The following is an 11,744-nucleotide window of genomic DNA, read 5'->3' as shown; positions in this document are numbered from 1 at the left end:
CTTCACTTTAATCCTAGGAAAGTTTGCTTTCATGGTGAATTGCTGCTTGCTATCTTTATGAGATTACAAGAAATCTACCTTTCTCCTTTGACTGTCAGGAACTGAGATCCAGCTTTTATACTAATTTGTAGCCATTAGCTGGTCAAACCAGTATTTCTTTGGAGAATCATTAACCATCATGACATAAATAAATTCCTGTTTCTACTCACTTTTGTTACTGAACAAAGTTCGTGTGCCCGATGCACAGTGAGGCCAAGTAAATCAAAATGTTGAAGCTTGGAGCAGAGAAAGGTTTACTGCAGGGCCAAGCAAGGAGAACAGGTGGCTCATGCTCAAAAACTCTGGACTCCCCCATGGTTTGGGGGGAAAAGTTTTTACAGGCAAAATTTGGGATGAGGGCTGTGTGGTGTGTGGCTTTCTTTTGATTGGTCGGTGGTGAGGTAACAGGATGGTGTTCCAGGAATCTTGTGCTCAGTCTGAAGTTACCATTCCCCACCTGGGTGGGGGCCTTAGTTCCTGCAGAACTCAAAGGTATTGTTATGTATATATTCCTTCGTGAGGAACCAGGACCCTGCCCCAAGGCTGCACTATTGTTTCTTGGTGGCTCCTCCCTTGTCTCTGTATCCCTTCTCTTCCCTGATTAGCAACTGTTTGAACCTGCCCTTTGGAACTCAGGGAAGGTTGAGTCTGAATGAAGCCCATCTCCTACAAACAAGAGACGGGGAACACAGAAAGGAGGGATGGCCCCATAGGGTTCTGCTCTGTTTCACTTTGAGCACCTTGGGTGAAGCAGCCTGGTTACAATTCAGTGTCTGAAATTCAAACTGCTGACCTTTGTGACTTTAAACCATGTTTCTCTGTCCAAGATGTCTTTACAGCAAGTCTGTTTCTATCATCTATCACATGGCTTCTTGTTGTATTCCATTTCTGGAAAATGATTTTCATATCTTTGAGGTAGATTCCTCCAAAACCTCTTCAAATGCATTTTTTTATATGATACATTGCCTGTGGTTTTTTTTTTGTTTGTTTGTTTGTTTTTTGCGGTACGCGGGCCTCTCACTGTTGTGGCCTCTCCCGTTGTGGAGCACAGGCTCTGGACGCGCAGGCTCAGCGGCCATGGCTCACAGGCCCAGCCGCTCCGCGGCATGTGGGATCTTCCCAGACCGGGGCACGAACCCGTGTCCCCTGCATTGGCAGGCGGACTCTCAACCACTGCGCCACCAGGGAAGCCCCCATTGCCTGTGTTTTTTTTTTTTTTTTTTTTTTTGGTGGTACGCGGGCCTCTCACTGTTGTGGCCTCTCCCGTTGCGGAGCACAGGCTCCGGACGCGCAGGCTCAGCAGCCATGGCCCACGGGCCCAGCCGCTCCGCGGCATATGGGATCCTCCCAGACCGGGGCACGAACCCGTGTCCCCTGCATCGGCAGGCGGACTCTCAACCACTGCGCCACCAGGGAGGCCCTGCCTGTGTTTTAAATCAGATTATCTCAACCATATCTTCCAAATTTGCTTTAAAGATATTCATCCAGATGTTTTTTAGTGGCGCAGTATTAGACAAAACCAAAAACTTTATTCATATGGACAATGGTCTCTACACATACACTATAGCCCTAGTTTTTTTCATCACTAGAGTTCCAAATTTTACACTAACTTTCAGCTATCTTTTGTTCTTCCTTCAAATATCCAACCAGCTGTCAAATTCTGTAGTATGTCTTTACAATCCTTCCTTTCTAATCTCAATGTCACACTCTTCCACCTTCCTACTTCAGGCCTTTGTAATTACCCACCACCTGGATATCTTAGTCCATTCAGGCTGCTATAACAGAATATCACAGACTGGGTGGTTTGTAAATAACAGAAATTTATTTCTCACTGTTCTGTAGGCTGGAAGTGTAATATCAGGGTGCCAGTGTGGTCAGGTTCTGGTGAAGACACTCTTCCAGGTTGCAGACTGCTGACTTCTTGCTGTGTCCTTGATCTTGGGTGGCCTTGGCCTGTAGTGGCTTGAAGCAGGATTTTGGTTCCTCATCCAGAGACTGAAGTCAGGCTGTGTCAGTTAGAGTGCTGAATCCTAGCCACTAGACCACCAGGGACAGTGTCCAGTTGTTGCTGAAATGTCGGCTTCCCTGTGTACCAATGCTGAACAGAAATATGGAGACAGGGATTTTGGAGAAAGGGAGAGATGGCTTTATTTTTCTGCCAGGCAGAAGGGAAGACACAGCAGGCTAGTGTCTCAAGAACTGTGTCCCCCCACTCCTTGGAAATCAGGTAAAATTTTATATGTGGGGCTCACCGTCCTGGGTATAAGATAAGGATCAAAGTAGTGAAAGTCTTGCATTCTTCCTTTCCTTTGCATTATTTCAAAACAGTCGTAGCTGGCATCAGGCCGGGTAATTGAGGTCCTGCAGGCTGGTAAATGTGTCCCTTTGCCTCTGGTTTATTGGCCGGTGACCTTGTTTCTGAAATGCAAAAACTACAGGGGGTGATTTGTTGCCAGGGGCATATAGAATGTAAGTGCTTGGAGGTAATAAGGTTAGGGGGTGACAGGCATCCTGTGTGAGGTTGTAACTCACACAGAGTTAGGGGTGATAGGTGCCCAATGTAAATTACATAGTGTCAGATTAGCTTTGTAAAGTACAAATCTAGTTACTACAACTTAGTGACAGTTAAAGTAAAACAAGGAGTGATTAACTCTTCCAGGGCAGGTTATGTTTCTTCTCTAGCCTGTTTGCTGTTCCCTTTGTTTTCCTTGCTCTCAGGAGAAGAAGAAAGAAAACTCTCACTGCTATTTACATTGCAACATAGTGACAAGGCCTTGGCCCTTGGCTTTGTAGAAATGAATTTCCCCAGGAGACAGAAAGTAATGAAACAAGTGAAGTGTTTATTAGGAGGAAAAAGAGTACCTGTGACTAGACACACATGGGCCGTCGCAGAGAGTTGTGCCCTCGTGGTAGTTTGAATCACTTATATGGGGCATTTGTTCTGGGTTTCCTCTGGCCAATCATCTTGCTTTGCCTGGTTCTGAGTCCGTATTTGGTTTATCTCAGGGTCCTCCCATGTGTGCACGCATGCACATCTCTTAGCCAAGATGGATTCTAGCGAAGAGGCCTATGGGTAGGTTGACGTCACTCCCTTTTTGACCTCCAAGGAGCCTTTCTGCATGTGTGTAGTTGGGAAGGTCTCCTTGACTTCGAGAATGAGAAATATGTGGTCTCTTTATCTTTTATCTGGGCAGGGCTCAGATCCTCTCTGCTACTGTCCCACCACAGGGGACAAACTCCAGCTGCTCAGCCTGGGGTACACCTATCTCCTGCCTCATCCTCAGATGGTGGAAGGGGCCAGGGATCTTTCTAGGGTCTCTTTTATAAAGGCACTAATCCCATTCAGGAGGTTGGAGCCCAAAGCCCCCACCTCCAAATACTATCAACATATGAATTTTGTGGGGACATATTCAGATCGTAACACAGAATTAGTGCAATATTCTTTTAACAGGACTCTCTGCCACATCTCTCTGTTTAATTGGTTCCCTATGCCATTGCCAGATCTATCTTCACTCTTGGCATTTATAGAGGCTTTCTGTTGCAGGAAAAAAAAAAAAGGGGGGCACAAGAGGAGGGTCATGTCCCAGGTCTTGAGTGAGTCTGTGGGACTGGCTGCCAAGTGAGGGTCCTTGGCCTTGCACAGGAAAGAATTCAAGAGTGAGCTATAGAAAAGTGAAAGCAGGTTTATTTAGAGAGATACACGTTCCATAGACAGAATGTGGTCTGTCCCAGAAAGTGGCCCTGAAATATGGGGTGGTTAGTTTTTATGGGCTGGGTAATTTCATAGGCTAATAAGTGGGATGATTATTCCAACTATTTGGGGGAAGGAGTAGAGATTTCCAGGAATTGGGCCAGCACCCACTTTTTGGCTTTTTATGGTCAGCCCTGGAACTGTCATGGCGCCTGTGGGTGTGTCATTTAGCATGCTAATTTATTATAATGAGCACATAATGAGGCTCAAGGTCTACTGGAAGTCAAATCTTCCACCATCTTGGACTTAGTTGGTTTATGTCGTGTCCTCAATGGCTATGCCATTCTTTCAAAGGTTGTGCCCTGCCCCCTTCCTGTCTCACTTCCTCAATGTGGGTCAAACAAAGGGTCTGGTCTAATTCCTCTAGGTATAACCCAGCCCCAACGAAACTAAAGTACATTGTCCCTTGGTATGTGCAGGGTATTTGTTCTGAAACTGCACAACACAGATGGGATTTGAACCCAGCAAAAACTCAGGCTGGGACTTGAACCCATGGGCTGGAACTCGAACCCACTGTCTTTATTTGAGATCACATACCTGGTCTCAGAACTTAATGAAACTCAGGTTCTTCATGTCTCAGCACACAATTCCTCAGAAGGAATTCAGCAAGAGGCAAAGTGAAAGGTAAGAAGTGGATTTATTTAGAGAGATACACATTCCATAGACAGAATGTAGTCCATATCAGAAGGTGAGAGTGGCCATGGGAGAAACACACTCCAAAGACAGAATGTAGACCCTCTCAGAAAGTGGGAGTGGCCCCGAAATACGGCATGGTTAGTTTTTTATGGGCTGGGTAATTTCATAGGCTAATGAGTGGGAGGATTATTTCAACTATTTGGGGGGAAAGGCAGGGATTTCCAGGAATTGGGCCTCTGCCCACTATTTGGCCTTTTATGGTCAGCTTCGGAACTGTCATGGCGCCTGTGGGTGTGGTGTGTCATTTAGCATGCTAATGCATTACAATGAGCATATAATGAGGCTCAAGGTCTACTGGAAGTTAAATCTCCCGCCATCTTGGACCTAGGCGGTTCTAACCAGTTTTTGTTGTATCCTCAACATCTATGTCATTCTTTTAAAGGTTGTGCCCTGCCCCCTTCCCTCCTGTTTCAGTTCCAGGAGTCTGTCCCCACCTTCCACCCCCCCACCACCCAACTGCCAAAACCACTGGGTGCCCAAGTCCCAAATTTGGCTCTCTGTATCTGCAGCTTCCACACCCCCATGGGTTGGTTGAATCCACAGATGCCCAACCCCTGGATAAGGAAGACTCTCACTGTCTCTTCAACATGACCTGCGTTTTCTCACCTTAATGTTCTGGTTCATGTTGTTAGGTCCTGGTGGAAAGTGCTTCTCCCCACCCTGCCCCCAATCTCTGCCACTCAGAAATACTATCCATCCTTTATATGCCACCTCCTTAATTAAACTTTTCCAGAGTCTCTCCAAAGAAGTGATCTCTCCAGGTTTTAACCTTCCTCTAGCCTTTTATATCTCAATGTCACTTGTAGCAAAATGGCATGTTCTTCTCAACCTCATTTGTGTATTTCTCTCTGCTACATAAACTTCTAAGATAGTGAACTTTTTAGCTACCTACCATTATGTTTCTTTATGTTTTCTGCTTAGATCAATGTCTTGAATTCCAAAGGTACTAAAAAAATATTTAATGAATTGAAATAGGCATAACTTAAATACTGGCAACACAGCCCAATAAAATAACTCAAAAAGGGGGCTGTATTCATATAAAACTGTTTATTGAGAACAGAAATATGTTTATCCAGAATGTTTTTCAAAACATGTTTATTCAAAAATGTTTATTCAGGGGCTTCCCTGGTGGCGCAGTGGTTGAGAGTCCACCTGCCGATGCAGGGGACACGGGTTCGTGCCCCGGTCCGGGAAGATCCCACATGCCGCGGAGCGGCTGGGCCCATGAGCCATGGCCGCTGAGCCTGCGCGTCCGGAGCCTGTGCTCCGCAACGGGAGAGGTCACAACAGTGAGAGGCCCGCGTACCGCAAAAAAAAAAAAAAAAAAAAAAAAAAAAAAAAAAAAAAAGTTTATTCAGAACATAATAAACAATCCAAAAGTTCAACAATAAGGGAATGGTTAGATAAATTAAGGGCAGGACCCTAATGTAATTCTTCTCTTGTACCTGGCCCATAGGAAGTATTTTAAAATGTATTAAATGAATGGCACACCACCGTATTAGACTATCATGTAACCAAGTGCACATGAAATCAGTTTTAGGAAAAAACAACTTTCACAAAACATACGGATTAAATCTATAGAAAACCTACAAAGCGACTTTGTTAATAATCAGAAGGAACCAGAGAAAGCCACCTGCCACATGTGTGCAGCAATTTTTAAAAGGCGTCCTCATACATATTTTGATTCTCACAACAACCCTGTGAAGTACGCTCGGTAGGTATTAACTCTGGTTTGCAAGGAAACCGATCACCGAGGTCCGGCATGATTGACTAAGGCGGAGTCAGGACGCTAGCCTCCGCCTCCCAGACCGGGGCTCCTTCCCTGCCACCCCACGGCTACTGCGAGTGGCGCTGGGCGTCAAGGTTTTTTTTTTTCTTACCCCGCATTGCATTAGCAAACCGAGCCCAGAGCCGCGGGCGGCCTGCAGGTACACAGCCAGGTGCAGGTGCCAGCGCCGGCGGACCAGACCGGCGCCGTAGGCCCCGCGGCCATAGAGTCCGGAAGTGCGGCCAGAGCAGCTCCCGGGGGGCACCGCTCGGTCCCGGTGCCGGTCCCTGACCCGTCCCCGCACACGAGTGCCGCGCCCCGGCGGGCGGAATGGCCGCAGCGCTGGCCGTCAGGGTGGTCGCCGGGCTGGCGGCCGCGGCGTTGGCGGCAGTGCTCTTGGAGCACTACGGCCTGGCAGGGCCGCCCTCGCCACTGCCCCAGCCCCGCACGCCCCGGAGCCCGCACCCTGCGCCGGGCCCCGGAGCCAGCAACATCTTCTGGGGTTTGCAGGTGACGCAGCGGGAGCTCAGGCGGGGGCTGGGTGGGTGCAGAGCTGGCGCCGCGCGGTGAGACGCCAGCAGCGGGGTCGCGACCCGCTCCTGTTTGGGCCCACACTCTGGGCTGGGGGAGAGGGGGTTGGTGCTCCGTCCTTTTCTGGGGGTTTCGTTGATGCACTGCGTCTTTGCTTTTTCCTTCCGCCGGAGAGAGCCACTGGGTCGTCTCTGTTCGTGCTGCCTCTTCCTGACTCAGATATCTCTGTTTAATACTGCTTTCGGCAGATATCCGACATTCACCTGAGCAGGTTTCGCGATCCAGGCAGAGCTGTAGACTTAGAGAAGTTCTGTTCTGAAACTATTGACATCATTCAACCAGCTCTCGTCCTAGCAACAGGTAGGGAGGATTGCCGTGCTGTCATGTTGTTCCGTGGTCCGGATGGTAGAATGCAGACAGGGCTGCAGGCTTTTAATTTGGGGACGTTAGGAGCACTTTAGCCACAGCCTTAGGTGAGTCCTCCTCCTGTAGAGGAGGTAGGATATTATAATTTCCTTTGCCTATGGGTAACTGAGTCAAGATCCGGGCTAAATGACTTGCCATAGCAAGGTTTCGTCCAAGCGGTGGAAGCAAGGCTCATGATTCTCGTGTTAGTGTTCCGTCTGCCGTATCTGTTATCTGTTTTTTTGTTGTTTTTGCAGCTCTGGATTTGAGAGAGACTTAGAGAAAGCCCTTTAACCAGAAATGAAAAGTTTTGTTTCTCCTCCTCCTCTTCTTCTTCTTCTTTTTTTTTTTCTTAACTTTTCCATTTTCTTTACAGTATTAATCTTATATTGTCAGTTGTTTGAGGCTTCAAGTAACTCAGGACACTTTTTTTTTTTTTTTCCCATCCTTTGGTACTTCTGTGACTTGGTTCCCTAGAGTGTTCAAACCCCCAAACCCTTTGCTCCCAACTGTGTTGGAGAAGAAGCTAAAGGAGCATCTATCCTGGCTCTTGGGGGATTCATCTTTCACCCACCTTACTGAAACACCTCTGCTGATATGATGGAGTCCTCATTTTATGGACAATCTCAATTTCAAATGTCTGTCTAGTTTCCCAGAAATTTTGGTATTTCATTTTCCAAACTACACTTTCCAGATTGTTTCTTGCTGTAAAAATAATACTTGGTCAGATCACATATCCTGATTTGGGGTTTGGAAAATAAGGTTACCATAGATATTTACACCTTCCCAAAGTGTTGGAATTTCTTATTAAAGAGTTTTCATTTCATCAGAGTCTCAAGATGCATTTTGTACTGCTCCCTTTAAAGATACATTTTTCATAACCCATTTCTAATATCACAGGAAGTTAAGTAGGCACTTGCTAAGAAACAAATAAAGCCCGTGCTGAGAATCTTATTTTCGATGGCTTGCTTTGGACAGAGATGGATTCATAAGTGGTTATGCTAATACATGTTGAGTACTTTAAATATCTTTGTTCTTCAGTGTGCATTAAAAAAAAAATTGAACCCCAGCCCAGCTTTATTTTGCATTGTTATTCAATTCTTACGTAAACCTACAGGAGACCTGACAGACGCCAAAACAAAGGAAAATTTGGGATCCAGGCAGCAAGAGGCAGAATGGCAAACTTACCAGGGTATTCTGAAGAAGACAAGGGTCATGGAAAAAACCAAGTGGCTCGATATCAAAGGAAATCATGGTAAGAGTCAAGTCCCAGTTATAATTAAGACTAGATTTTTTTTCCTTCAGAAGCCTAGATTCTCCAATTTAAATTGTAAAATTACAAAATGGGACATTGTAACATAAGCTTAGATATACTAAAGGCCACAACTATGAAATTCAACTATAATATGTGATTTTAAAACATCAGATGTCACTGTTAGACCTTGAGGGGGAAACTGGTATGGTTTCTTTCTTCTTTACATGGAAGAAAAGCATATAGCAAAATCCATGCAGATGGATGTTTAAAAAGATATAATTTTGCTAAGTGAAAGAAGCCAAACCCATAAGTCTACATTACTGTATAATTCCATTTATATGACATTCAAGAAAAGGCAAAACTATAGACAGAGAACAAACTGTGGTTGCAAAGGGTTGAAGATGGAGGGAGAGGCTGACTAAAAAGAGGCATCATGAGATAATTTTGCGGGGTAATAGAACTGTTCTGTATGTTGATTGTGGTGGTAGATACATGACTATGCGTTTGTCAAAATCCATAGAACTGTACATCACAAAGATTGAATTTTGCTGTATATATATTTAAAAATTAAAATTACAAATATATCCCAATATGCATGGAGAGAGAAATGGATAACCCCTTCCCATTTTTTAGATTATAATTGTTGTGTTAATAAGGAATTGAACTGTTTTCCAGGAGTCCTGATGGTAGATCTGTTTGTTTCATAAAGGTTGACTTTCTTATTGGTTACTTAAGTATTTCATTTGTCTGCTTCACTTCATTATTCATTGCTGATGAGTACTTATTTATATATATTTTTAAAAGCTATCTTTTTAAATTCTATCTGGTGAAATAGACAGCTATTGGTTAGATTGGAAAATCCCTCTTTATAAAAACAGTTGACCCTTGAAGAATGTGGGGGTTAGGGGCACTGACCCCCAAGCAGTCAAAAATTCGGATATAACTTTACAGTCGGCCCTATGCATCTGCAGATTCAACCAACCAAGGATCTGTGTAGTACTATAGTATGTATGTATTGAAAAAAATCTGCATATAAGTGGATTGACATAGTTCAAACCTGTGTTGTTCAAGGGTCAACTATAGTTCTTACAAAGCAGCTAGAAATTATAAATTAAAAATAGGATTCTGGCTTACAACTGTCTCTGGTATGTTTACATTCCCTTTTTTCCCTGATTTTAATTAAGGGTACAAGTCAAATTCTTTTGCAATAAAAGCAAATCTGTGTATATTAAAAAAGTTTTCCAAAAAAAAAAAAAAAAAAAAAAAAAAAAAGTTTTCCAAGCCAAACTACTGATATATTTAAAGTAACAAATATCAAATGGAGTTTTGTGATTAAATAATTTGGATAGTCCTTTGGAGTTCATAATCATTTAATTTGACTTGTATAGGCATAAATGCTTATGGTATATATGTGTGTGTGCACGTGTGTGTATAATCTTTATTAAGATTTAACTATAATAGGCAGTTCTTTGGTGGTCTAAATGTTAGTATTCGGCACTTCACTGCCGTGGCCTGGATTCAATCCCTGGTTCAGAAACTGAGATCCCACAAGCCATGCAGTGTTGCCAAAAAAAAAAAAGAAGATTTAACTCTAACAGAATTGTTCTCTTAGCAAGAGGATTATATACACAATAATATTTCTTTTGGCCTAAATTGAGCTTGCAGCTTACTTTCTAAGGTTATTAGAAATGTAGTGGATTCTTGGAAGTCAAAGCTGATAAACAATTTTAGCTATTGCACCCAAGCAATCAAGCTCTATGAAATTATTATATTTCCAGATAAATATTCTATGATGTCCTTAACCTTTTCCCTTACCATTATATAACTTCTTTGTTACTGAATCTTTTTTACGATTTAAAAAGAGGGGCTTTGGCCCTGTTATCAAAGTCATCTGCTGTTTAGAAGCCCATGACATGGATCCATATATCAGGCATGAATCCAGTCCTTCCTGGCTTCCAGAATCACACAATTAAAACAGCATCAACAGTGGTCCAGTCTTATAACTTCAAATTGATTTATTCTGAGTAGTACATAATTCAAAATATTTATTGTTCTTCAGTATACTAGGTGCTTTAGATAAGTTTCCAGATAACCTGAATTCTATTATCAAGTTTTAAAAATTAAAATTAAATGCCAATCTAATTAATTGGCATCTATCATCTAAAGTGTTATTGAAAGAATTGTCATTTTTCTTTAGTCATTAACATGTTTGCATTTTTCTTTTTAATATAGATGATGTTTGCTCTTTTCTTTTTAATTAGATGCATTCAACATTCCAAGTCTGGAGAGTGTTGAGAATTATTACAGGTACTGTAATGAACAGACGACAGACCACAATGTAGAGTCTGTTACAAGGAGGGTGCAATCAATTCACTGAATGGGTGAAAACATTTTTTAACAGAGAAAAGAACCTCTGGTAATTTAGAAAAGGAGGCTTTTAGTTTATTAGCATTATTTTGGTGATTCATTTTTTGTTTGTTTGCTTGGACCTCTTCTTTCCTTTTATTCTTTTTTTAAAAAATTATTTATTTTTGGCTGCATTGGGTCTTCGTTACTGCATGAGGGCTCTCTCTAGTTGCAGTGAGCAGGGGCTACTCATCATTGCGATGCATGGGCTTCTCATTTCAGTGGCCTCTCTTGTTGTGGAGCACGAGCTCTAGACACACGGGCTTCAGTAGTTGTGGCATGCAGGCTCAGCAGTTGTGGCTCGTGGGCTCTAGAGTGCAGGCTCAGTAGCTGTGGTGCACGGGCTTAGTTGCTCCACAGCATGTGGGATCTTCCTGGACCAGGGATCAAACCCATGTCCCCTGCATTGGCAGGTGTATTCGTAACCACTGCGCCACCATGGAAGTCCCTTTTATTCTTTTTATTTCATATACTTTAATGCTTTTTGTCGACTAATGGTACTGTTAATATTCTATACAGACTTTTTTTTTTTTGCCATTGATGCACAGCAAAAATCGTTTAGATCAGAGCTTATCAACCAGAGTACTGTGGATTTTAATAATGCTGAGATACTGATTCTGTTAGCCTCTGGGGTGGCTGAAGAGCCAGCCCTTGCTGCTTTGTCCAGTATGTCATACAAATATTTAAAAAATTTTTATGTGCATGAATATGAAAAAGGCCATGAATATGAAAGGATCTTTGAGTTAGAAAGCCCATTCTCTAGTTTCACTGTATTGGAATTCTTCTTTTGGCTGTAATTTCACTTTCTGTTCCATGGTATTCAGTAGCTTTGTTTTACACTGTCAGTCAGTCAAGTAGCAAGTCTTTTTTTTTTTTTCCAGTTTTTTTAAAAT

The 11,744-nt window shown here is 43.1% G+C and overlaps 1 protein-coding gene across 4 annotated transcripts in view; it reads left to right on the top strand.

The window, feature by feature from the left end:
* Nucleotides 1–6,584: 6,584 nt before the first annotated feature.
* Nucleotides 6,585–11,744, top strand: part of TMEM62 (transmembrane protein 62) — a gene marked incomplete at both ends in the record, with an annotated part of 33,963 nt that continues 28,803 nt past the window's right edge. For 2 of the 4 annotated variants that reach the window (XM_079699640.1, XM_079699639.1), the window contains 4 exons: nt 6,585–6,764; nt 7,034–7,145; nt 8,308–8,445; nt 10,707–10,752. In XM_079699640.1, coding sequence (XP_079555766.1) covers nt 6,585–6,764; nt 7,034–7,145; nt 8,308–8,445; nt 10,707–10,752 — 476 coding nt within the window. Of the gene's footprint in view, nt 6,765–7,033; nt 7,146–8,307; nt 8,446–10,706; nt 10,753–11,744 lie in introns of those variants that run through there. The other 2 variants (XM_079699642.1, XM_079699641.1) reach the window with 1 other exon arrangement.

The sequence above is a fragment of the Hyperoodon ampullatus genome (assembly GCF_949752795.1).
Source record: "Hyperoodon ampullatus genome assembly, chromosome: 3".
Taxonomy (NCBI): Eukaryota; Metazoa; Chordata; class Mammalia; order Artiodactyla; family Ziphiidae; genus Hyperoodon; species Hyperoodon ampullatus.
The sequence above is the reverse complement of the archived record's forward strand: the minus strand, read 5'-3'. Positions and strand labels throughout refer to the sequence as shown.